This window comes from Centruroides vittatus, unplaced genomic scaffold (assembly GCF_030686945.1).
Source record: "Centruroides vittatus isolate TY-2023 unplaced genomic scaffold, ASM3068694v2 contig_298, whole genome shotgun sequence".
Classification (NCBI taxonomy): Eukaryota; Metazoa; Arthropoda; class Arachnida; order Scorpiones; family Buthidae; genus Centruroides; species Centruroides vittatus.
In genome coordinates, this window is record NW_027121900.1 from 140,045 (window position 1) to 167,069 (window position 27,025).

At 30.2% G+C, this 27,025-nt stretch overlaps 1 protein-coding gene across 1 annotated transcript in view; it reads right to left on the reverse strand.

Annotated features, from left to right (window-relative positions):
• Positions 1 to 1,614: 1,614 nt before the first annotated feature.
• LOC136972591 (tropomodulin-like) overlaps positions 1,615 to 27,025 on the reverse strand; it is a 46,691-nt gene continuing 21,280 nt past the window's right edge. Inside the window, exons 6-10 of the mRNA XM_067267166.1 lie at positions 22,426 to 22,556; positions 20,665 to 20,772; positions 20,441 to 20,584; positions 12,381 to 12,528; positions 1,615 to 3,821 (exon numbers count right to left, since the gene is read on the reverse strand). Coding sequence (XP_067123267.1) covers positions 3,793 to 3,821; positions 12,381 to 12,528; positions 20,441 to 20,584; positions 20,665 to 20,772; positions 22,426 to 22,556 — 560 coding nt within the window. The 3' untranslated portion in view covers positions 1,615 to 3,792. The remainder of the gene's footprint in view (positions 3,822 to 12,380; positions 12,529 to 20,440; positions 20,585 to 20,664; positions 20,773 to 22,425; positions 22,557 to 27,025) is intronic.

Genomic DNA, 27,025 nt, shown 5'->3' on the forward strand with positions numbered 1-27,025 from the left:
TTCTCTCTCGATAATTGTGTATAGCCTAAAAGTAGCGAGGTCGAGGCCGAAGTTTTAAACACGAAAATGCGTACGTCAGACGTTCGGCGCTGCTTTCCTGCAAGCCTAGAAGTTTGACAATGGCGTTTGGAATGACGAGCATGATTCGATTGACTTTCCAAACACCATTGTCAAACTTCTAGGCTTACAGGAAAGCAGCGCTGAACGTCCGACGTACACGTTTTCGCGTTTAAAACTTCAGCCTCAACCTCGCTAGTGTTTGATTAAGAAAAAGTTTCTGTTCCATCAACCTTTTTCTTACATAATTATAATGTACTAAATATATTTAGAACATTATAATTATTATATTAGAATATTTAGTACTAATATATAATGTATTAGCATTTTTCTCTATCTAAAAATAACAATAAATATGCTCTTATGTCATATTGTTTTTGATTAACTGTCAAGATTCACTAATCTGTTAAAATATTTAAAGTAGATAATTTTAATGTATTGAAGAAACTAATATGGCATTGTACTGATTTAACAATTTTAAAAAAAGATTTAAATGTATCATTTATCATATTTAAGAAAGGAAGAAATTTAATCACCTGATGCATTGCCTAGTAATGTGACTTTAATACAACTGTATTAAAAAACGTCAATGATTTGCTTACCCAGCCATATTAAAGCCATTTTACTAGGCAATGAACCCATTACTTATTTTTTAATTTAGAAGTAACAATACCAAATTAATCTAAATAAAGTATAATAGTTTCATCATTACCGAATAAAATTCCAAAGAAACAATTCTGCTTAAAGTCCTTTCCTTTGATCATTTCAAGTTTCAAACAGAGATAAACCTCAAAAACACTCATTTATCATCTAATATGGGATTTCTATTGTTTCTTTAATCAAAGATTTTTCGGATTTTTAAGTTATATTAACAAGTATTCGAAAGACGACGATTCAATTTAATCTCGATTGATGTATTTTATATTTAAAATACTAAATTATCATAAATCTTTCTTGTGAGGAAAGAAATGTTTTCATACTCTCGTCTGTGCATTGCTACATAACCCTGCAGATTTATATCAACTAACTTTACGAAAAATTGAGGTTTTTCTTTGTGCGCATAAGATACAAGCACGTAAAACTTCAAAGACATTATCAATAATAAATATTTCCTTTTTTTTCTTTTAACCGACATTTAAATCACAGAAATTTATCTCTAGAAGAGAGACAGACAACCACGCATCTCTAGAAAACATCGGACAACTTGTATTCAATACATGTATGGAAAATGTATGGAAAATGTGTCTTCAAAAGATACATTTTCCAATTTATGAGTAGTTTTTAGTAATAAGAAATTACGCAAAATCAAATTTAATCATTTAATTAAGAAACTATCCATTATTATAGCTGTATACATGTTAATTTTCTTTTACTTTATTAAATTGATTCTTTCAAAAATTTGAATTATGAATTTAAAGCCAGTATGTATAACTAGACTATGAACTTTTTTCTGTATTCCAAAGGTGGAAACTCATTATTTTGGTTTACTGATATTTAAAAACAAAGTGAATAATAGGGAAATTTGATTATGTCTAAGAAAACAGACGTTACATACGATACTTTGTTACTTTTTTTTTTATTGCATTTATACATCACATTGCTGTTTTAATTATTTCCAAAGTGCAATTATTAAAAATTCTTAGTTGTTAAAGAAATTAAGCGAGCTTAATTCCGCTTTAAAAAAATTAAATATTTATGAAACAATGCATTGGCAATAATTTCACATTTATTCTTTTTTTGACAATATCTCCAATTGTTTATCGATTACAAACATTTAGCATTCATTGGTTATAAAATATTTTAAAACCAACAATTTATATCATAAAAGCATTTCTTTAAACTTATACTTTAAGAATTCAAATTTCAAAAATTCAATAAAATGTCAAATCATCTACAAGAAATGACATTTCAGAAGTCATTGCTTAAAGCTGTTAAGCTTTTGTACCTTTATTTGACCTTCAGTATTAAATTTAAAGGTATCTTGACTGTGCTTTTTTGTACGGAGCATTCAAAATCTAGAAGTGTATAAGCTTATTTTCGAATAATATACAATATACAGTTTCAAAGACAATGCTCAACAGACGTGTTTCAACTTCCATGTATTTTGCAAGGAAAACGTCATATTTCAAACTAGTAATTGACCTATATAAACATCTCAAAGCTCGACACTACGATGAAACCAAACAATCGCCAGGTTTAATTCTTGTTAGTTTGCTGCTGCTGCTGCTGCTGCTATTAATAATTACTTTAATTAATTTTAGTATTTAATTATTAACAGTCGCTGTAAACTAGCCCAATTTAAATCTGGCAATCATTTGGTTTCGTAGCAACTGGCAATCTGATTTTACTGGACACAGTTGCTTATGTACGTTCTCTTTCATTCCCTATACTTTCGGACTCACTGATCATCTCCAAAAATATTTGATTAATGAATCTGAAAGTACTAATGTCTGAATGACTACCTACACCAATAAAAGCAGCAGTTAGTCACTCACCGTGTTTTTTTTTGTTAGAGAACACAGGGATCACTGTCTTTATTGCCATCTGTCAAGATGCTGAATGAAAAGAAAAACAGTACTTTGTCTGCAAACATACCTGAAGGTCAAAGGAAAACATACCGTGCATTTTCTTTGAAAATATATGCTGTATGTTGTTTGAACATAAATTTATTCTACAATTCCAGATCTTCCATCTGTCTTGCATATTTAACCTCCAGCTTTAATTTGAAAGAATTCTTTTTTTGATATCGTAACCTTTTATGTTCTTTGTAACATTAATATGACTTGTAACTAACTTCAAGCCAAAAATTTGTAAGAAGACCTGTCGTAACTTGGAGATCAAGAGACTGCAATTTCTAGCAATCATATTTAAGATCAAAGGCAACTTATAAAGACTTGGATAGTCCGAAGAGAACGTTAACGGATTATTTTTGCATATCGACTGACAATATCCTACACGTAAAATATTAAATTTACGAAAGGTACAAAAGCTTTACAGACGACGATAAAAATATTTACATACTGGGTGACATTTAGCGTAATACTTACTAAATTAAAATCACCAACTCAGTAAATAAGAAGTGCAGTTTATAATATATTATAAGAAATGTAACTATACAGTGTATGTATTTGTGTGTATATATAAATGTAAAATCTAAAAATACGACAAAAAAATTATTTTCTTTGAAATGATCCCTTCGATCACAACGATATTTTTTTATCAATAAAAAGAAAATGGAATTGTTTTTAATTGTACAATAATTATAAAATTCAAACTGGTTATATAGACTAACAGTGTACAACAATAAAGTACTTACTACCTACGTTACCGACAAAAAAAATCCTCTCAAACATGTTTAACAATATATAAAGTGGAATGTAATTCCAATTTAATTCTGCATTAAGCATTTTCTTTGACCAGTCAAAATTCATTTTATATTTATATATATATATATATTATACATTTAATTCAACATTTAAAATTTAAAACACGTTACGATCCCTTTGGTGATTCGATTAAATAAAAAAATTTATAATAATAAGGTACAAAATATTTACCAAGAAAAAATTGTACATAATTCTTCACATTGTTAATTGGTCTGTTTTGAAAACATCAATACTGATTCAATGGCAGCGATAATAATTATTAATGAAGATGTTAAGTTTGTAAGACCTGATTCGGTTTAGGAAAAAAAAGTAAGACATTGGAATGAAGTCGTCTTAGTGAACGTTCTTCTCATTCGCATCCAATCCTTTTCAGCCTCACTGGAATTAAATAATTTTATTTAAAAACATTTTTTTATTTTATTTGTAACTTAAACTACAAATAGAAAAATTAATTAATTGCCTTAAGTTCTATTTATTTAAAATTCTTTCAGAACATTACATTCTACATTTAGAAACACTTCTAAAACATTGGTTCTCAAAGTTATTCAATCCACAGACTACTTAAACAGAGTTGCATATGAACAACACTACTTTCGTCCATTCGTATTCTGTACCTATCATCTTAGATGTGTGTCAAAATATTTTGTGTAACCGGCAACCTAATATAAGAGTGTGATATAGACGCACATTATCCTACGGGCAAAAAGGGCAGTTGCCTGGTGTTCCAAACCAATATTTTATAAACTCATTAATGTAGCAAGAATAACAAAATTTAAATTTGGTGCCATATCTGGGAACACTAGATTGCTGGTGTGGATAGGCACAGCGCAGAAGTTGCATTAAAAAAAATAAGTGAGGATATCAGGAGATTTATCTCAAAAAACATTTGAAATCAATAGTGACTTCAAACATTTTTTTGAGGGGAATCTCCCCTAATACAAATTTTTCTGAATCCCCCATAAAGCTGTAACACATCACTGACAAGATATGAAGATTTATAGTACAGGTACTCCTCACTTTACGACCTATCTGCTTAACGACCACTCGAGTTTCAACCTGCAATTAGGGGAATCCCCTTTCTCAGCTTGAGTGGTCAGTCAGTGGCGAATGGTGACATGTGCACTAAACGTACTATAATAGGCTTGCGCATACTATAATAGGCTAATAGCGTACCATAATAGTCTTTTTATGAATAAATTTGAAGTTTGTTGCATAATTTATGTAATTTTACAATGATCCTATATTCCCGGCACAAGTTCCTCGCTTATCGACCAATTCATTTAACGACGTAGTTGTCGGAACAGAACTCGGTCGTAAAGTGAGGAGTACCTGTATTGCATTTTGGAAAAGGACTAAGTTATTCCACAAAAACACCCAGTGCATGCTCACAGACCACCAGTGATCCGCAGACTGTACTTTAAATATCACTGTTCAAAAACATTGTATTATTATTATTATTTCTTTTAATTTTATATCTGAAATGATTCTAAATAATGTGTAATTAATTGCAAACATTTTCATTGGAGAGTATAAGAGAGAAAGCATTGCTGAACTTTTTATAATGAATAATGAATACATCGATAAAAAGTTGCAAAATTTGATATGCAATTTTTTTTGCAGATATTTTGGAGCACCGAAGGCCCTACTCAAATTAATTATGATAAATATAATCAATCAATTTTGAACGCTTAAAACTCAGCCCTGCGAACACCAAGAGGGCCTTTTCAGCAAGTCCATTATGGTTTTAGCCAGGCCTGCAATGGGGTGGTCAGTTGGTGAGGGATGGAGCCAGGCATATCTGGACAGATCCTCAGGAAACTTCCTGGGATTTTTTTTTTGACCCATCTGGATTCAATCCCAGATCACCCAAAACTGTAGGTCCCAAACTTGCTGCTTGGCCATCCGATCTCGAACATTTAAACAAAAGCAAATTTAAAAACATATTGTATAATTGTTATCTTAACATGCAAAAGATTTTCTAAACTGTATCTGTAGAATTATCCATTGTTAACAACTCTTGTCCGACTTAAAACATCAATAATACATTTTGCTGAGAATTCATGTGATAAATTTATCATTATTACAATTTCTCACATGAATGCAAGTAGACAACAAAGGGCACTCAAATATTTTACAGCTGTAATATATGATACCATTTCCACTACAGTACAAAGTTATTTTCAGTAGCTATTCCACTAGTTTCAGTGTTCATGTCGAATTATAGTTCTTTACAATTAATCATGTATTTGTAATATTTAGGGAAAGATAACAATGTAATTAGTCAGCAATCTCTTATAGTATATGCATCACAAATACATGATATCTGATTTGGAAACATTTGTTTTTTAAACAAACAACACAACACATAGGCAATCTGTCAAGGGGAATGCTTCCCACGGGACTTTCTATAGGAAACTGGACCCTATTTAGGCGTTACGCATGAAGCAAATCCAAAAAATTCTGCATGACCAATCTATTGGTTAGGTGCAAACCCATAACAGACTACCAGTGTTTGGTTGTTTTAGCCCCTCTGCCACTAATGACACACTATATTCTCAAGGAAGCTTCACGTCACTTTTAAGGAATCCAAAATCGGCAACACTTCGTCAGCAATAACAAAGTTCCAAAAAAATAGAGAAATACATTCACAGGTGTAGTTAATGAACATAACTTGCCAAACATTTTTTTTGTTTAGGAGTAATTTGTATTAAACCTTTACAAAATTACCTCTCTGATAATTTCTGTAAATTACAACGATACACTAGACACTGTGATAACTTAACCAGACTAATTACTACACCTTTAACGGTGGGATTTTTAAAGGAATGCTGATGTTTTGACGCTTAAAAATGATGTATTAGTCAATTCAAAATACAGGAATTACAAAAATTAATTCTTGTATTTTAATTAAGAAAAAGTAACTTTAAGGAAATCATTTTCATTCTTAATTAATAAAGAATTTATCAAATATATTAAAAAATTATATGAAAACTATGCACTGCCAGAATGAATTTTTAACAAGCAAAGCACGCAATTCTAGAAAGCAAATAAAATATTTAACTTCTAAATAACTTAAAAATTTAAGAGTTAAAGTTTAATGTTTTGGAAGTAATTAAATTTCTAAAGATGAGACAGAAAGACTCGAAAATATTTAAAAATTTAGTCCAATAAAGCATATTACTTTTGCCTGTATAATCATGTAAGCTTTCTGAAGATTTATAGACTGCAGCCTTAACTACTTCTCTTAAAAAATAATGCAGGTGAATATAAGTCAAAATAACAATAGCCATTCTTAGAAATAAAACCAAAGAATTAATTTATTTAACAACATTAACCAGCAAAAATGATTGTTAAGTTTAATCATTTTATTAATTAAAAGTTCGATCAATGTTACCTATGGTTCCAAGATGGCGGCTCGCCTGATTCCAACAAGGAAACAGTGGGGACGCACGTTCTAACCTAACCTAACCTATTCTAATAATTTTGTTGGTAATAATTATGGTAATTTAATAGAATAGGTTAGGTTAGGTTAGAACGTGCATCCCCACTGTTTCCCTTCTTCTATTTGCTGGAATCGGAGACAAGCAGCCATCTTGAACCATAGGTAACATTAACCAAAATTTCTTTGTTCAATAATAATTATTGAATATTAAACAATGAGATTTCACTTTCAACTTTAGAACCTGGGCGAATGTTATCCAATAAATCAAGACTTTAATAACAAGTGTAGTATTTAATACTGCATTGTAATTCTATATAAATATCAAAAACTGATTGTTCTCTAAAATTTCACATAATACCTTTTTTGAATGTTAAAATATTTATAAATTAAGAGTTTTTCTATGTACGAGAGGTATGTAATTTATTAGCGTCCAAAATATTTCGAAAGATAAAAGCAAAGAAAAATACACAGTATAAATTTTAATTAAACTAAGAACTTAGAAGTACTTTTATTTATAATTTAACCGAAGAAGCTTAACCCGAAGACGAGTGGGTTAGCTTGAAAACACCTAATACTTATCTCTGTATTTACGTTACAAAAACAATATAATTTTTAACAAGGGAAACATGAAAGCTAAACTGATTGCTCGATAAAAAGCTTTAACTATTTTAATCAGTTTATTATTTGTGTTTTACTTGATGTTGTCATGCAGTCAACATGCTCCAAAACTATAATTTTTATCTGAAGAAGTTGTTACATCTGTTATGTAATAAAACTTCAAAAAATAATGTTAAGCATACTAAAGACATCGTCTTACAAGTAAAAAATACTCTAAATATCATAACTAGGGCCACCGAGAGGAGGGAGATGAGGATATTTTCCAATACCAGAAAAAAACTTAAGGGCTCATAGTAGTTCCTACTCCTATAAATTAATGTTATTGTTATTAAAATACAATCTTTAAGACTGCTGTTTATTAACGAAGAAACACACGCTACGTATTTCCTTTGTTAAAAACGAGCACTCTCTATCCCCACACCCCCGTACTGAGTTCTTAATGGCCTTGCACGCAACGATTATATTACAGACAACGTAATATATATATAATTATTAAAAATTTAATTAATCAATTACTTTAAACTATTAATAATTAATTTTAAATTAAATTAAATACTTAATAAGTAAAATGTTATTAAATATTTAGTGCATTATTGCATACGTTCATCTCACGTTAGAAAACAAACAAAATATCTTAGAATACATTCTTTATAATTACATCATTAAAAGATTATTTCAAAACTGCTTCCAAAAATTATTAATATAACAATTGAAAAATTAAATATGCTAAATTAATAATACACACACAAATACATTTTTGGTATTAAAAATTTAATCATATTCCATGGCTGAAAGGTTTGTATTTATTACCTTTTTAAAGAGTTCAATTTATTTTTTAAATTTAATTAATTAAAAAACAGAGAGAGAGAGAGAGAATTTTAAAATTCTGTTCCGCAAATACTAACGACCAATACACACAACATTAGCCGCAGGCTTAACTAATCCTCTTTCTTGAACGTCGGTGTCAAAAGATCAAGAGAGACAACTAATGGTGCCATTTATTAATGCCGATAACATAACCATCACAAGTTTGGTCAAGTCAAACAAAAAGACCAGGTGGTGAGAAACAGGATCCAAGGTATCTAGGTCAGTCCACTAGCAATGGACTGGCACACCAGGAATTTCACAGTAGGCCATTTGCTCCATGGCCATTCCCATAATATAGACCTATATTTGGTATATATTTCCTGGGGCAGAATTTGTTACCACAAACCATCCATGAAAATTTCTAGAACTCTGATCTGGACTGGAACACGCATCCTTCAAACTGGCAAGCTGATGCCTTTATCACTTCAGCTATCTACTTATTCCTTATTTATTTATTGTAAAACTTTTAGTTCAGTATTCAGTTTTCACTTAAAACACCGCAAAAATGGGAAAATATTTTAACTCGCGCACATCCTCTGTACCAATTCCAGCAAGTACATTTATTGAAAATAAATGTTTTAATGATTAAAGCATTAAGCTCATTTTATAAAACAGAAATTTGATATTGATTCATTATTATTCTAACTTTTACTTAATCAAAATGTAATCGTAAGCAATACAAATTCGTAAAATTTTGTTAGCATTTATTTCACCAAGAAAGTTATATATAAAGTAACTTATAACAATTAAAATCAAATTAGTTTGTTATCTAAACACACTATTTTAAAAGATAAAGGGAGGAAATGTAAAAATACAATTCTCTTTTTCGCATTTTAATTAAATAAAAAGAACAAAAGATATTTTGTTAATACAACACAGAGTTTATAGAATGTAGTACAGGTTGAAAATGTGAGAGAGATGGTTGGATGACTAAGCAGCTATGGTGACAGCCCATCGCTCTGGGAGACCTGGGATCAAATCCGGACAGGTCGGAAAACCCCGGGAATATGCCCAATGGTACATCCGAATACATTTCACTCCATCCCTCTCCACCCAGCCGCCCCATTGTGGGCCCGGGTAAACCCATCACCTGTCCGCAAAGTAGAAAGTGTTTTAAAAAAATGAGAGAATTAAATTAACATTTGGGCAACAAAAAATTTAAATTGATTTGTTAAGAATTTATATGTTGAAAAATTATTATATTTTGACTGAACTGAAAAATTCTTTAAAGATTTATAGTTAAACCAAAGACAAAATTAAATGTTTCTTTAAATACATTATTTAATATTAATTTTATAAAAGAATAATTATGTAATAAACAATAGATATGACAAGGGTTATTATTTTAAAAATGCTCCTTAACTTCTAAATAAAGTTCTCCTTTAATATAAACTAGGATGAAAATAATATTGCATTAGATTAAACTTCAAATCAGATTATATAATAATAATAATCTAAAAGTTTATATTATATTTAGCTGTGTTTTTCATTGTTTTCAATCAGCATCCCTCAACTGCAATTATTTATGGATTAAGGAACATTAGCTCTAAAATATTCCAGCATTCAGCCTTTCCAAAAGCTTTTATTTTTTATAAGAGATTGGAGTGAGTTCTTTATATTATAATTGTTTTCATCTCATTAGTTTGAATATGCTGGTTATTTAAGAATAATCGCATTATATATAATCTTTCAATAATAGCTAGTTAGTGCTTATAATACAGTAAAATCTATATAAAATGAAACCTGAATAAACCAGAAATCTGCATAAATAGAAAATCTCTTTGTTTCAAAGAATTTTTTCACATTATATTTTACTATAAGCCAAAAACCTGTCCAATGTAACAACGTAAGAGGTTTTTAGATTGAAGGTGGTAATTTAGCCTGAATAAAGTGTAAAAATAATATTCCACTTGTAGACAAATAGGTAAAATTATTACCACAGAGCATATCCAAACTATATTCTTTTCATCTGTTTCCAGAAATGCTATCAATATAAACGAAAAGCAAACATTTTCGGCCTTGTTCAGGGGCCACTGTCAAGATTCTATAGAAGATTTTTAACCAAACTTTTGGAATCTGGAACAAGCTTTATTTAAACTAACTAAACTATTTGGGTTTTTCAATCAATGTCATTAATGTTCAAACACTTAAATTTAACACCATGCAATGATTTATCACAGAAAATTATAAGTTATGTTTCACAAATAATAAAATAAAAATAAAATGTATTGCGGAACGTATAACTGTCTGCATATCTTTGTTCCTAAAACTTCTCTCTACATATAGCACCGTCTACAAGCACTTTCCAAGCATTGAAAATTATTTCTGAGTCCTTATTGTTTATGCATCTTTCCTTTTATAAATTTCCCATGCTTCCAGTATTCTCAGCCTATCTGAGTCTAGTATATTTTTTAATCAATTTGGCCTCTTCTCATAGCACCAACACCCCAACTGCAAGAGAGGTTGGTTGTCTTGTTCTTTGCAATGTTGTATTTATGTTCTGCCAATCTTTGTGTCAAAATAATATGTTTTTAGATATAATCATATTAATTATGAATAAAATTTTATGTTCAATAATACTTTATAAGTTCCTATGCTATCTAATCAATTGTTATTGAATTTATTTCTAAACAAAATTATTTAAAAACATATTTGAGAATGACTGGTTAAAAGATTGGAGCGATTTGACAGGACAATGCAACATGTGGACAATCTAGCAAGGAGGAGTGCCTTCCAGAAAGACTTTCTATGGGAATATGACCCCGTATGTTACATGAAGAAAATCCAAAAATCTCCACAACCAGCCCATTGGTGAGGTGAGAAACTGAGACTACCTATTAGTGTTCAGGGGTTTTATTCATTTGGGCACTGATGGGTGACTGAGCTAAAAGAATGAAAGTAAGACATTTGAATTTCACACATTCATCTGTAACTGGATGGTAGAGCAATATTTCTCATGTGAATTGTACTACATACAAAAGAAAATTCACTGCACAGACAGCAGACATGGACTGTAAATTATTTTAAAAAATTATCACTTACAATCGTGTAAACAACCTATTAAGTTTATAAAGTACTTTAGTCCTGAAAGTGATCAAATCTGCAAAATATGCAGTAAAAAATCATAAATGGATATAAAATATGCTTTATTGAGAAACCTTAATTTGATCTACTTTGACCCAATCGTGTTCACGTCGAAATTTTAAGCATTTAGGAAAGCATTTACAGCATTTAGGAAAAGGAAAAGCATGCATGTGCATACAAATCCTGCAATTTATTTTTGATTAACCACTTAAACATCTATTGACTAAAGTAATTATATAAGATGCTTTTCTTCCCAGGCAATAAGAGCATAGGAAACATTTTGCATAATTGTTACGGATTAAATAGAATTCACAATGTGATAACTGAATCACAAAAGACGTCCTGTAAATTCCAGATCATCCAAAAAATTTCCAAGGATCCAAACTAGACTCAAGAACAGGCTTCCCACAGAGAAGAAGGTATGAGCAATCTGGTAGTCAATAATTCAACATTAAAAATGCACCATCATCATCAAAGAATACAAACCCTGAAATTAAAACAAAATTTGTTCTATTTCTTGAGTTTTTGTAAAAAGAAGGCTTCTCCAGGGAGTCAAAAATGTTAGTGCATGATTGAAATACCCTGCTGGAAACAGTGAGTAAGGTTTTAATTTTAAACTGTAAGTAAATACGAAAAAAACAACCAAATATTAACACAGCCAAGCTTATCTGAGGCATAATCACAAGATATACGATGATTTAAGAGACTTAAACCTTATCCATCAGACATAAGACTAATAAAAACACTAAGACCAAGTTTACGCACAATACTAGCAGTTAGCAATTAAGTAACAAAGCAAGAGTAACAAATGTTGAACATGCGAGTCCCAAAAGTAACAGATCTGCACATCATTAATTTGCTTATACTATTGTTATTAAAAATGGAATGTTTGAGAAAAGATTATTATAAGAGAATTAAAAACTTACAGTTATCATTATTTTTGGATATGTGACGAGTTACTCTTATACGAGCATCCGGAACCGCCAAACTGAGACCCAAACGTAGTAAGGAATCATTCTGTTCTATTAGTTTAGCAATTTCCATTTCCACTTTGTTGCCTAAAACTTGTACTGCCTAAAATAAATATTTAATATTCATAAATGAAAAAAAAATGTATAACTAATAATAATAATAATAATAATATACAATAAAGAATATAATAATAAAAAATATCTACTTATAGAGTTTTTAAATAAACTACAGAGTTTTCTAAGTAAGATGTTCAACAAACAATGCGATTAAATTAAAGTTAATAGATCAATTTAGCATAAAATTTAATAAACTGTATATTTTACTGATGTTTAAACTGTTTTACATAACAATGTTCTATTGTATTAATATTAAAATAAGTTTAAATCGCCATTAATGTTAAGTGAAGTTAAAGTATAATGAACTCGGTGGTCGTTATTGTTAAACGAGCAAAGAAAAATCATTCATAATTTTAATATAAAACCGATATTAAATCTAAAATACTTAAAAACATATGCTTAAAATTATTTTACATTAGTGTATTTACATGATAAGGAAATGCATGAAGATTTTGTTAGTGAAGATTTAAAATTTAAATTAAATGACATTTAAAGTAATCTTAAAACTTTCTTCCCATTAATGATCTAAGTAAATTTAATGAGAAAAGTCAGTTGCAGAACAAAACCATCATTTGTAGGTCATTCGCATCCCCCAAATCGATTTGAAAGTGTGATCATTACTTTCTCAACTTACATAAATTTGTCTACACAATCATCTTAGAAAACAAAGTCCATTAACAAGACCAATAAACAAATAAAATACATTATATTAATATTTATAGAACATATGTCATTAAAATGTAAAATGTGAAAAATGAGTACGGACTTATTGTAATTAAACTTCATTAAATATTTCTCTCTCTATACATGCATATAGAGATAGAGAAAATACATGAAAATTTCTACCTAATTAATAATGCAAAGTTTTCCAAAATAAATGCTACCATTTAAATTACTGTATGTATGTTAACTATCCAAGAAATGTGCGATAAATTCTAATCAATACAGTAAGGGTGCGACTATGCAGACGCAAATTTAGAGCGAGCGATTTAGTTTTCGCAAAGGAAAACTATGCACAAGCGAGAAGTGAGAAATAACGCTGGTGAGAGCGAATTTCTGGTTCTCGCACATATCTAACAGGGTTTGATATTTATCGCTTCTCACATCTTCTCGCTCTCTCGGAAAATTCGCTCGCTCGCGTCTGCACAGTTGCAGCCTAACTGTCCGAGTTTCATCTTTCATCTGTATTCAAACATTTTGTCATCCACCACTTCTAGGAAATGCCATAAACAAAAATGGCAATTCTACAACAGACATTTTGTGTTCTGCAATTTGCAAAGTTGAAACTTGCGCAACATGAGTAATCTGCAGAAGCCGTAGAATCATGGCTGCTTTGGGAGGAGAGACAACAAATATACCACAGTAATCATAAGAAGAATTTGTAATCTGTCAGGTGTGTATAATGCAATACCAAGAAATTTTAATGGGAAATATGAAACTTGGATGATTTTCCAACATTTTAATGCAGATTACAATGTTCTTGGGAAATAACTAACACAATCAGAATAATTTAAAATGATATATAAGAATTTTGAAAAAGAATGCTATTTTTAAGCTTTTATCCATTAAGAACGTATAATTAATATTTTCATTTCTAAAACATTTAAGAATCTTGAAAATAATAATCTGATAAAAACAAACGCTAAAAATGCATGTGAAATAATATAAAATCAAATTCATTAGATGAGGCCTGAAGCTTTGTGAAAAACAACTCGAAAGATCTTGACTAAGGATTGTATTTTTGTTTCATCTAACTTGAAGATGTCTGTTTACAACCAAAGAAACTTTTTGTTTTCTTTAAAATATATCCATTTTTTGCCAGTTATTGGTGTCTAGGTGTACTTATTACTGCATTATACCAGTACTATGGTAGTGACTGTGATCTTAACTAACAATAAACGTAAGTGATTCCATGAAAAAAGTATAGATGCGTTGACTTAGATATATACAGGCACTCCTCAACGACCACTCGCACTTACGACCAATCGAGTTTCAACCTGCAATTCGGGGAATCCCCTTTCTCAGCTTGAGTGTTGGTCAGTGGCGAATGGTGACATGAGCACTAAGCGTACTATAATAGGCTTGTGCATACTATAATTGTCTTATAGTACTATAATAGGCTAATAGCGTGCTATAATAGTCTTTTTATGAATAAATTTGAAGTTTGTTGCATAATTTATAATTTTACAACGATCCTATATTCCTGGCGCAAGCTCCTCGCTTATCGACCAATTCGCTTAACGACGTAGTCGTCGGAATGAAACTCGATCATAAAGTGAGAAGTACTTGTAATTAAGAATTGGGGCAAAAGAAAATATCTGATGTATTATCACTAAACTGCCACTTAAAATTACTCCTAATTAATAAACTGATGTAGTCAGACAGTCAAGCAGTTAGGTTGGCAGTATATCACTCTAAGGTCAAGGAATTGAATCAAGACAAATAAAAAAATGCCACGAAATTTTTGGGGGTAATTTGTCCGGATACGTCAGGCCCCATCCCTCACCACCCGATCACTCTTGTGGACCTGATCAAATCCGCAATGGACTTGCTAAAAAAAGATCCTTTTAGTGTCCAGAGGATAGTGTGTGTTTACCAAAACATTAATAAACTGAAAACCCATTACTTAGACTATTTAGAAACTTATTTTCCTTTTCACAAGTGACTCCATTGTTATCAGAAAAAAATGTGATACATTAATAGTTCAAAAAATCTAAATTTTTCTGTTTTGAAGCTGAGTTTACATTGACATTAATACTAATTCTAAATTTAATTATAATTCAATTTAAAAGTACAAATTGTATTAAGTACAACCTAATTTTTATATTTTAATATACATCATCACACATTAACAACTACTATTACTTTTTTATTTCCATAAAAACAATAGCAGTAATTATGTGAACAAGTCAAATACAAAGTCAAAGAAAAAAGAAATTATTAGTTGATTTAAAATGCTATTATGCAAATTAATAATATTAATCTCACACAGAATCAACCAAGCATATGAAGATATATTATATATTATTAAAATAATGTTTTTGTAATCTTTTATTGTATTATTATTAATTTCTTTTTAATAGTTTTAAACTGGATAACAAAGAAATTCTATTAACTTACATAATAATATACATTGTTATTTATATATATTACAGTCATATTATTTAATTTTAGTTATGCTTGATTATATCAAAAATTTAATGCAAATGATTTTAGCAACCTGCTTAATTATAATAAATTGTTTGCATTTTTCAGAGCCTATTGGAGAGTAAAATTACTGTAAGAATATTTTTAAAACTGTTTTCTTCTTTGAGTGTGGTTTTATTTGAATTTACAGTCTCAATATTAAATATAAAACTAATAAATCAATACATAAAACTGCTTACTCCTTGAAATCAAGATTATTTATTAGGAAACAACAAGAAAATTATCATATGGGCGTTAAACTACGTACAAATATCGCTATTAATTATAGCGATATTTGTACGTAGTTTATCACCCATATGATAATTTTCTTGTTACTTGGTTATCCAATGATCAGCGTGAAGTCCGACCACGTTATATTTAACTTATTAGGAAATGTTTTTGGCATCTCTTCAGACCATCTTTGGCATATTTATATATAAAAATCAAATATAGAACAGAGTTAACAAACAGAGCATTTTTTAACAATAACCTCAGTCATGAAATTTTAGAGCCAAGAAGTAAGATCAAAACATTTCATAAATATTTTTGATATCCAGAAAGCATTTTTGTTTTTCGTCCTTATTTTTTTATGTATTTTTTTTTGTATAAAGTTCATTGATTCTAGAAAAATGATGAAATTATTTTTTAATTATGTTAAGATTCCTAAAAGCTCATTCATTTATCATCTTTAAAATAAAAATAAGATCCTCTTAGTCCAAATTCATAGTTAAAGGATAAATTATTTTGATTTTATGAATTTTAGAAATTTTTTTTTTTTTATTAGAAATACCTACCAATCTTTTATAGCTTTGCTGTTACTACTTAAAAACATAACACAAATGTTTTCGGTTTTCACAACTTCTAGGGTCTTCCTCGGGTGTTTTATAAGTTTTTCTGGTGTGACTCCGAACTTATAAAACACCTGAGGAAGACCCTAGAAGTGGGTCGAAAACATTTGTGTTATGTTTTTTAGTAGTAACTGCAAAGCTATAAAAGGTTGGTACGCGTATCTGTAATTATCACTTTGTTTGCTAGATGGATTTATTTTTTTATTATTATTTTTCCTTAATACGTTTCTGTAAAGTGTTAAAATTCAGTTAGCTAAATTTAATAAAATATTGCACAAGCAAAATATTTTATTAGATTTAAATTTAGAAAGATTAATCAGATATAATTGCAATTTACTCAAAATTCTTGTAGCTAGAGTAGAATCTGTTTATAATAGTGATGATAACCAACTGACAAGATTCAGCAGAGTTACAAGTTATAGAGATTTGATTTTATTGATTCTTATATTAAAAGGATATGTTACAACATTTATATAATAGAAATTTATTAATTATTATTATTAATTAACAGTAATTTATCCAGTGCTGCTGCTTGCCTGCTGATTTTGCAGTACAATCTTTATACTGATATATATTTTTTTAATTATACTTATTAATTTAAAGTATAGTACTCTGAGCAAATAACATTTGAAACCAAAAATGCTCAAATGATAAAGCTGGATTAACTATCATAATAATCAGGTAATTCCACTGTTAACTTAGCCTTATCATCTGATCATTAGAATATTCAGGTTTGATTCTTAATATGTATTTAAAAGTTAATATACAAAGCACTGTTTAGAACTAATATCAATCATATGGAGTGAATCAAAAGAAAAGGGAACTATCTTCATCATATAGGTTATTGTAAGCAAAAAACTTTATATGAACATGGGTATTATTCTCAGTAGTTTCAAAGATACAGCTGTACAGAAGTTGTTTACATATAACAATAATAATGAATGATGTGTGTTACATTCAAAACAAATGCTAAAAAATTTAATCCTAAACATCAATACATTTTACAACTCATGTCTAAACATCACATGCCATTTCTGAGTTAGCATTGATTACCATTGTGTAACTCAGAGACAAAACTGCATCTCCTGGAAACAGGTATTGGACATACTGATAGTGATAAGGATATTAAGACAAAGTAAAGTTCTAATGACTTGATTGTAAAGGGTATTGAAGTTTAGGATTTGATTTTTTATCATTTGTTTTGAATGTAATACACCGTTCGCACCAAGCATTTCAATCTAGATTGTGGCCAAGGTTGGCGACTATGCCATGGTGCGACCTCTCTCGACTTTTTCAATCTCGATCGACTCAAGAGAGTTCTTGGAACTAGATCCAGTCATAAGAGAGATCCCACAATTCCATGCACACAAGAAAATACAAGATGGTTGCAGAACACATGTCGAGCTATCGACAGAGAAATAAAAAAGATATTTGGAGAGATGATGACATCTGTCTATTATTAGATATAAGGCAAGAAAGAGTATTTATTTCTAACCAAAACTTCCATTTTGTTTGTTGGTGTTCGTGACTTACTGCATAGTTATGTCAGTTTTATCATCACGTGTAATCGCCATGTTCTTCTCAAGTGGACTGCCTGTGTAAACAGCACGATGTTTGACTGGTGACAGTCACAATCCAGATTGTAGGTAAATCGAGATCGAAGTGAGTCGTGGATTGTGTGTGAACATAGTATAACACACATCATTCATCATTATTGTTATGTGTGAGCAACATTCATACAGCTGTATCTCCGAAACTACTGAGAATAATAACCATGTTCATTAAGTTTTTTACTTATTTAACTGAAGAAAATACCTATTATGCAAGTTTTTTTTTTAAATCAGCAAATTTTAACTTTAATAAATAATTGTTAATATTTTTGGCCATTTTTAATGAGTTTTTTTAGGCTGTTCTAGAATCTGAAGCTTTTTAAATTTAACAGAATACCATATATGACATAGAATCCGAATCATACCTGAAATGTGAAAGTTTATGAGGATTGATTGTAAGTTTTTTAAAAATGTCCAGCATAAAATTAATCTAATAAACAAATATTTTTACACATCTCATAACAATAAGATTATATACAAGTCACAACAAAACGAGATTTATAGGAGAGAGTATGTGACTTACATCAAAAGGATTTCATACCAAGATCTCCATACTTGTGAGATTGCACCAATATTTTTGAAATTTATAGATTTTCCTCTAAACACTGATTTACGTATTTCGAGTTCCTCCAGCTGTCTTAGGCTATGTCTACTTCATACAGGTCTTATGACTTCTACCTTCCCTCAACCAACTCCTCCAATGTATAAACTACCAAGGTAGAGGGTTGTCTGTTTTCTTATGGTGTACCCATCTTTCCTGATCCTAGTCCTTGAAAATTAGGAAATTGATCAAACACAATAGCATAGCAAAAAGATCTAAACTGTATGAAGAAAACAGAAGAGCGCAGATGCTATTTAAAAACTATAGCATCTCTAATTAGCAAATACTATAATAATACCAATGCCAATAAGCATAGGAAAGTCAAGGAAGATTATAAGTTTTTAAGTCACAATAGATTCTAAAAAGCATTCATAACAAGTTCATATTGGCCCTGAAAAGAAACGTGTATAGAAGGAACCCCCACCATTTACAAGCTGTTAATGAAAGATAAGGATTGGATAGATCCTTTAAATTTATCTGTGTGTATACAGTATCTATTATGAACCACAAAATTAGCCAAAACCTTGAATGTATTAGGACTGCTTCCGAATCTCTGAGGACCAGAATCAAGGAACATAAATATACTGTAAGAAAAAGATAATCCTCTAAGGTCTTGATAGCTTATGCATCAAGTTGGTCAAGGTAAACTTGAGGACAGCCTGAGACATTCGGAGGAGTTCAAAATATATAAATCAATGAGAGGAAAATCTATAAATTTCAAAGGACTTCGTGTAATCTTGTAAGTGCAGAGATCTTGGTATGAAGTTCCCATGAAGTAAAAAGTCATGCACTCCCTTCATATAAACCTTATTTTGTTGTGAATTGTGAATAATGTTATTGTTGAAAGGAATGTAAAAAATATATTTCTTTAAATTTATTAGATTAATTTATGCTGGACATTTTAAAATGGCAACAAAAAATGTTAGTAATCATTGATTAAAGTTCCAACATAATTCCAGCCATATGTATTAATAAACCTCAGTTAATAGGTTAGAACACAAATAACTTTAAATGAAGTGAATGCATAGAATGTTCCAAAATAAATAGTATACAGGTATACCTCGCCTTACGTTGGTAATTGGTTCCAGGAGAGACAACGCAAGTCGAATTTACTTGTGTAGTTATGATGCAAGTCGAAACTACGGTGAAAAACATCAATAATGAGCACTTAAAGACCGCTAAATAAGATGACAACACAGAAACACGGACGTTTTCATGTTTTGTTCTCTAGAATTTATAATGATTATATTAACATTTACTGTAAATGTACATATTTTAATATGATTTTATGTGCTTTTAATGCTTTTCTAGTGATATTACGACTTCAATATTTGTGGCGGACGGATGTAAAGTCGAATAAAATGACTTAAACTTGATTTTTATTTTTCCATATACTTTTCTGACAAACGTATAATTGAGAATGACATAACTCGAGGTATACCCATATATACAAATTTTTACACTAAATGGAGTTTAATTAGTCATTCTATGTTCTAACTGAGGAAGACCTATGAACAACAGTTAAAAATGTTTTTGCTCTATTAAAAAGTATATTGCTGGGGTTACAAGGCGTGTTTTTTTATTATTTTATTTTTGAATTTGTAAATTTAAGTATTCCAGACATTATTCATTTTTAAAAAATTAAAATCTTACTTGATTGGAGGCTCTGAATTCCAGAACAGTTTGATTTGGCAGTAGAGCAGCAATTAGATTGCAAATCATTATTCCAGTTAAGTAGTTAGACTCGACGTTTAACGATGTTAATGTCTTATTTATTTTCAAACACTCGACCAAATCCTAAAATTAACAAAAAATAAAATTAATTCAACATAATATAACAACATTTTGTTTACGCACTCTATATTTAAAAAACTTACCTCGCAATTTAAATCATTTAAGTCTGTATTTGCTAAACTGAGAGTTTCCAAGTAAGTATTGTTTTGCAAACCATCAAACAGTCGTTTAAACTTTTCTTTTGAAATATTCTGAAATTTAAATAATCAATCCGTATTAAATAAATTAACGTAATTATCAATCTAATGATTTTTGGTATATCATTTACTTTAAAAAGTCTTTCAAAAGATTGATAAAAAAGAGATTTTCAATGGAACGTATAAAAATTTAAGTTAAAATTCAGTTATAAAACATAAGACTAGTGAAAAGCCGTGCGTTTTTTTCTTCCAATATCTGTATTAAATCAGAGACCAAGACTTTACATGCTTTGCTTATAAAGAAAGAATAAAAATAGCAGTGTTTTTAAAGTCTTGGTCTCCGATTTTTAATACAGATATTAAAAAGAAAAGAAAAAGATGTGAGGTTTTTCACTAGTCTTACGTTTTTTCCCCAAATTTTAACCTAACAATTTTTAATCAATTTATATAGAAAACATTTATAAAGTCCCTACCTATCTCAGTGAAATAACAATTTTTATTGATTTTTATTAAAGAACATCATAAAAATGATTATGCAATATGCATTCAAGTGCAAAATTAAAGATATTTTGAAAGAAATAGCATATTCTATAATTTTGGCACCTTGGCACCATTGCTACACTTAGACTAGTAAAGCAATATCAAACATATTTTCAAAGCATACAATAAATTCCGTAGTCCAAAACAGTAATCCTGTGCAACTACAAACGCAACATGGACAGCGAGTAGAGAAGGAAGTACAGCTCATTTCGTGAACCTTGACCAGACTGTAAAGATGTGCAGTGACGGGGACCAATCTATTTACTTATTGAAGGAAATGTATTGTTTGACCAATATTCAAGAAGGTCACTAACTAATGAGCATCACTTGGCAAAGATATATGAAACAATCCATACTTAATGCTCAATGGCAGTAACAACATTGACAAAAATATGTTTCTTTTTGTTTCAAGTTTAGAAATTGCAGTGATGAAGACATATCAAATCTTTAACAAAAGGTAAGTATCTCTGATTTTGTTTCAAAATACAGTTTAACAGTTCATTATCTTCGTGCAAACATGTCTAGAGGTGTAGATAATGTACGAAACAAAAATTTTCGCAGAAGTGTTTATACTAGTGATAAACTAGTATAAACACTTGAATGATAAAATATGACATAGAATGATAAAATGAAGTTTATCTTCATTTTATCATTCTGAATGCATATACACATGTACATGGACATTCTAGCATGTTTTAAAATATGTTCAGATCTTATGTAGTCCATATTTTAATGTACTTTTGTAATTGACATGCCCGACATATCGGGGACAGATCACCCCTAGAAAAATCCCTGGGGGTTTTTCACCTGGATTCAATCCCAGGTCTTCCAGAGAAGTAGGCCAATGCATTAACTGCCTCATCCATCTGGCCATCATATAATGCCAAATTTAATAAATCGATATAATTTCAATTGTCAATCAAAAATTTATATAATTTATTATGAATCTAACTGATTATACAGAAATGAAAAAAAACATGTAATAGTTTATTAAATGATTTATTTTCAATAAACTAATTGGCATGACTTATTTTCACTGAATTTCTGAGATAAAATTAAGAACATTTGGTCATTATAATAATGATAAATTGTTGCATTTCATCATTCAACATAAACAACAACAAATTATTTAACTGTAATTAGAAAAACATTGAAAAAAAGGCTTACTTTTATATTGTTCCAATTAAGTGAATTAAGATGAGGATCATTTTTTGTAACCTGTTCCAATGTTTTGTCAACATCAGTGTTGTTGTCTGGTTCGAACGGAAGAACTTTCGGTTTTGTTGAACGAACTACGGCTATATTTCAAAAACAAATTACATCATATAAATAAATATAGCACAAAATTGTCTTATAAATATTCATAATCTATTAAGCATTTATGACCAAAAATTATTATGGATTATATTATTACAGTGGAGCCTCGCTTAACGAGCATAATTCATTCCAGAACTTTACTCGTAATGTGAAACACTTGTTAAGCAAAACAATTTTTCCCATGGAAATTAATGCAAAATATGATAATGCTTTCCACGCCAAAAAAATACTCAAATACCATATTTACTTGCATATAACACAAGGTTTTTATTCATTTTTCACTGCTTCAAAAACATAGGTCGTCCTATACATGCGAACGAAGAATCCTTTGCGTTTTGCAATAATTTTTGTGAACCATGTATAGTTCATGGTGCCATTATAGCAGAGTGCTATCAAGGTCAAGGTGAATGTCACTTTTAAAAAGATGATCCGAAAATAGCTGGTCACTTAGCAATGATTATAAATGTAGTTATTTCATGTTTGTTAAATTGGTATTTTTAATGAATATTTGTACATTCTGAATCGTTAAAAATAAACTTTTTCCTGTCACGTGCATTATAATCTTTTGGTTTTGCTACGTGGGTATCAGGTGCGTGGAAAAGCAATCTTCAAAAGCTGATAGCAGTCATTCAGGAAATGCAGTATTTTAAATTCGCTCGACGAATCAGGGGATGATGCTTTGTGGAGTAAGAGCGAAAAAGAGGACAACTGTATCGAAGCTTCCGAGAGTGAGCCCGAGTAGACAATAGCATCGAGAAAACATGGTTGTTTGCCTTAATACGTGCATTTGATGATAATTTATTTGTGATTAAATGAAATAAAATTAGAATTGTATAAATAAATCTAATTTTCTGTATTTTGATCTTTAAAGTCACACCTCATCCTATATGAGATCGTCTTATACATGATTAAATATGGTATTTTATGTATAACATTTATTCAAAGAAAATTATACAATATACATTGTTAAGGAGCTTGAATCATCATCATCCTTTCTTCTCACACAGAATGAATCAACCTGGAATTGCAGAAAACAAAAAAAATTACAGATAATAGCATGATGGAGCATGCGCACAATCCAGGACTTCCCCTCTCCTCGTCACTTGTTATGCAAAAATTCGTTCGTTAAGTGAGTCAATTTTAAAAAATTTGATTTGCTTTTAATGCGAAACACTTGTTATGTGATGTGCTCATTAAGCAAAGTTCCACTGTATTAGATTATTATTAGTGATGTAACGAATATTCGGTTACTACACGGTATTCGGCCAATTCAGCCTATTTTTCACTATTCGGCTGAATACCGAATATTTAAATCACTATTCGGCCGAATACCAAATACCTAAAAACAGGAGTAAGAAATAACAAAAACACAGTAAATTAATCATTTTTGTTACTTTTATTAATGCTAAACATTAAACTATAATTATTAAAGTTAATAAAAAATAGCATCTAACTCTAGTATTAAATTATTTCGTAATTAAATAATATTATAGCCTTTATCTAGTTCGATATCTTATGGCATTGATGGCGTGTAGGTTAGAATGTATCGGGCATTAACGTTATTGTTTAGTTAATTATATTATATTCGTATTCGCGTATATTTTAATATTTATACGCTATATTTGAACTTTTCCACAACTGGGGAGAAACTAGACCATATTATGTCCCCACTAAAGTATATCCTTAGGGTACCATTCAGTCTACAAATATGTAGTAAAAACAAAATTTTAGTGTTTAATTAGAGTTAAAATAATCGATTGCAAATAAAATAACTTATAAGTTATAACTTACATCTAAATACCAACACCTGCCGAATCATAGCAGGCTATTTACGGCTATTACATAAATTATAAACCAATTTGGCACTAGAGGTAGACGTTAGGCTCCATCTCATATTAACTTTTTAATAATTATAATTTAATTAATTAATTTAAATAACTTAGACCTAATGGAAGAAAAAATCATAGTGACAGCGGGCCAATAGAGAGCACGGTGCGCGATCTTTGCCATAATGCGGTTTGCGCGCCAATTTTCATACGTGCGTTAATCAAGCCGAATAGTTTGGCCGAATATTCGGCCATTCGACAACGCTCCTGGCCGAATATTCGGTATTCGGCCACGCTCCTAGCCGAATATTCGGTATTCGGCTGAGGCCGAATATACTATTCGTTACATCACTAATTATTATATATTAATTATAGAATGCAATAATGTGAAAGTGATGATATAGCATGCAATGTGATAGATTTACACACTACTATTGATCAGTGCACTATTAATAACCACAGTATGACTACCTTTACGGTACAGTAAAAGTTTACTTCTTAAACAACTGTCTCTAGAAAATTTATAATTCAAAAAGGTGATTCTCAAATAAATTTGAACTTTAGTTCTTTTTGAATTACAAATTTCCTGAGAAGGGGTGATTAAGAAAACTGAAAATGTTCAAAATAAACTTTTACTGCACTGTAAAGGTAGCTGTAACTATGGATTTACACACACACCGAATATTAGGATAAAGTCAGATTTAACTAAGAAAGGACAGATAGATAAAGCCTATTTTACTTGAATTTTCAGTAATGAAAGAATTTAAGTGAAAATAGAATAGGTTTCTATAGAAAATAATATATGTTCCATCATCCCTCTTCTGTTCAAGTTATTAAAGTTATATTTATCAGGTCAGTCCATAAGTTCGTGCGTATTTTTATCAACAAAAAAAGCAGCAAAAATTTTTAATTAAATTTTATTTCAATCTATAATGCATTCACCATTATTTTGTACAATTTCTTGGCATCTCGATGGTAGCTTTTTAGTCTCGTCTTCGTAAAATAATTTCGATTTTGAATCAAAATATTCAGAAATAGCCTTTTTTACATCGTTCTCGTCCTCAAAAGTTTTCCCTTTTAAATATTCTGCAAACTGCAAAAAAGATGATAATCGCTGGGAGCAATATCTGGCAAATACGGTGGATGAGGTAAAATTTCCCAGTTGTAGCTTTCGAGTTTCTGTACAGTTATTTTTGCAGCGTGTGGTCTGGCATCGTTACGCTGCGAGAGAACCCGCTTTCTGTTCACTAACCACGGTCGATTTTTTTTTCAATTTTTCATTTAAACGCCCTAATTGCTCACAATACATTTGAGCTGTAATTGTTTGATTAGGTTCTAACGGCTCAAAGTAAATTACACCCGACATATCCCACCAAACAGACAAAAGAATATTTTTTGGATGCAACCACCTTTTGCAGTCGGTTTTGGCTGCTCGTCGCCATCCATCCGCTGTTTTTTTCTCGTCACATTATTATAGAGGATCCATTTTTCGTCTCCGATAACCGGCTTACCAAGAAAAGGTTCTAAAGCAATACGGGATAAAAGAGGAGTGCAAACGTTTACACGTTGTCGTCGGTTAGCTATTGACAGTTCGTGCGGTATCCATTTTCCTAGCTTTGGAACTTTTCCGATTTGTCGTAGGTGTTTATGAACGGTTCCGTGGGATGAATTTAAACGTTCCGCAATTTCATCAACTGTTAAAGATGGTTCTGCTTCAACTAGTGCAGAGAGAGCATCGTCATCGAAGTCGACGGGTCTTCCAGTACGAACCTCATCCTCCACACTAAAATCGTTGTTTCTAAATCTTTCAAACCACTTCCGCGCAGTGCTTGCACTAATTACGATTTGATTATGTACAGTATTTATTTTTTGTCTGCATTTGTAGCATTCTCACCACTTAAAAATAAAAAGTATAAAACGTGTTTTTTATATTCGTCGGTTACTTCTATTTTAACGAAAATAAACAACTGAAATGTTCACAATTCTGAACAGTATTATACGAACGAGATCCAATTTAACACTTCGGTGTAAAAATTATCACATCAGACTGACATTTTTAACAGCAAACAAGATTTTTCTTAAGGTCATAAAAATGCGCGTGGACTTATGGACTGACCTGATAACTTTGCTTTTTCTGAAACCGTGCCTTCTTTCATTTGTTAATCTTGACCACACAACTAGGTGTACAGGTAGACACTAGGCTTTTTGACATCACTCTTTATTCTACAATATCTTAGGCGCTGATACAAGTTTCGAGCAGATGAGCAGTGTATGCCCAAAATGTGTATTGGTGCCAAAGATATTGCAGAATAAAGAATGATGTAAAAAAGCCTAGTGTCTACCTGTACATCTAGTTGATTGGTAAAGATTAGTTATATTTATTATAAAATTTGTTTTATTTTTACAAATGTCAATGCTTACAATTTTATACACTTTAAATTCATGCTTTTTGGCATACTTGTATATTTATTGATTTTTTTAAACAATTATTTCAATTTTAATAATAATTTTTCATCAAATACTTTTATTCTCAAATCAGGCCATCCTCACCATAAATCAAAGCCAGAACAACAAATACAATATTTATATAAGTTTTACCCCTCATTAAAAAGTCCTATTGATGT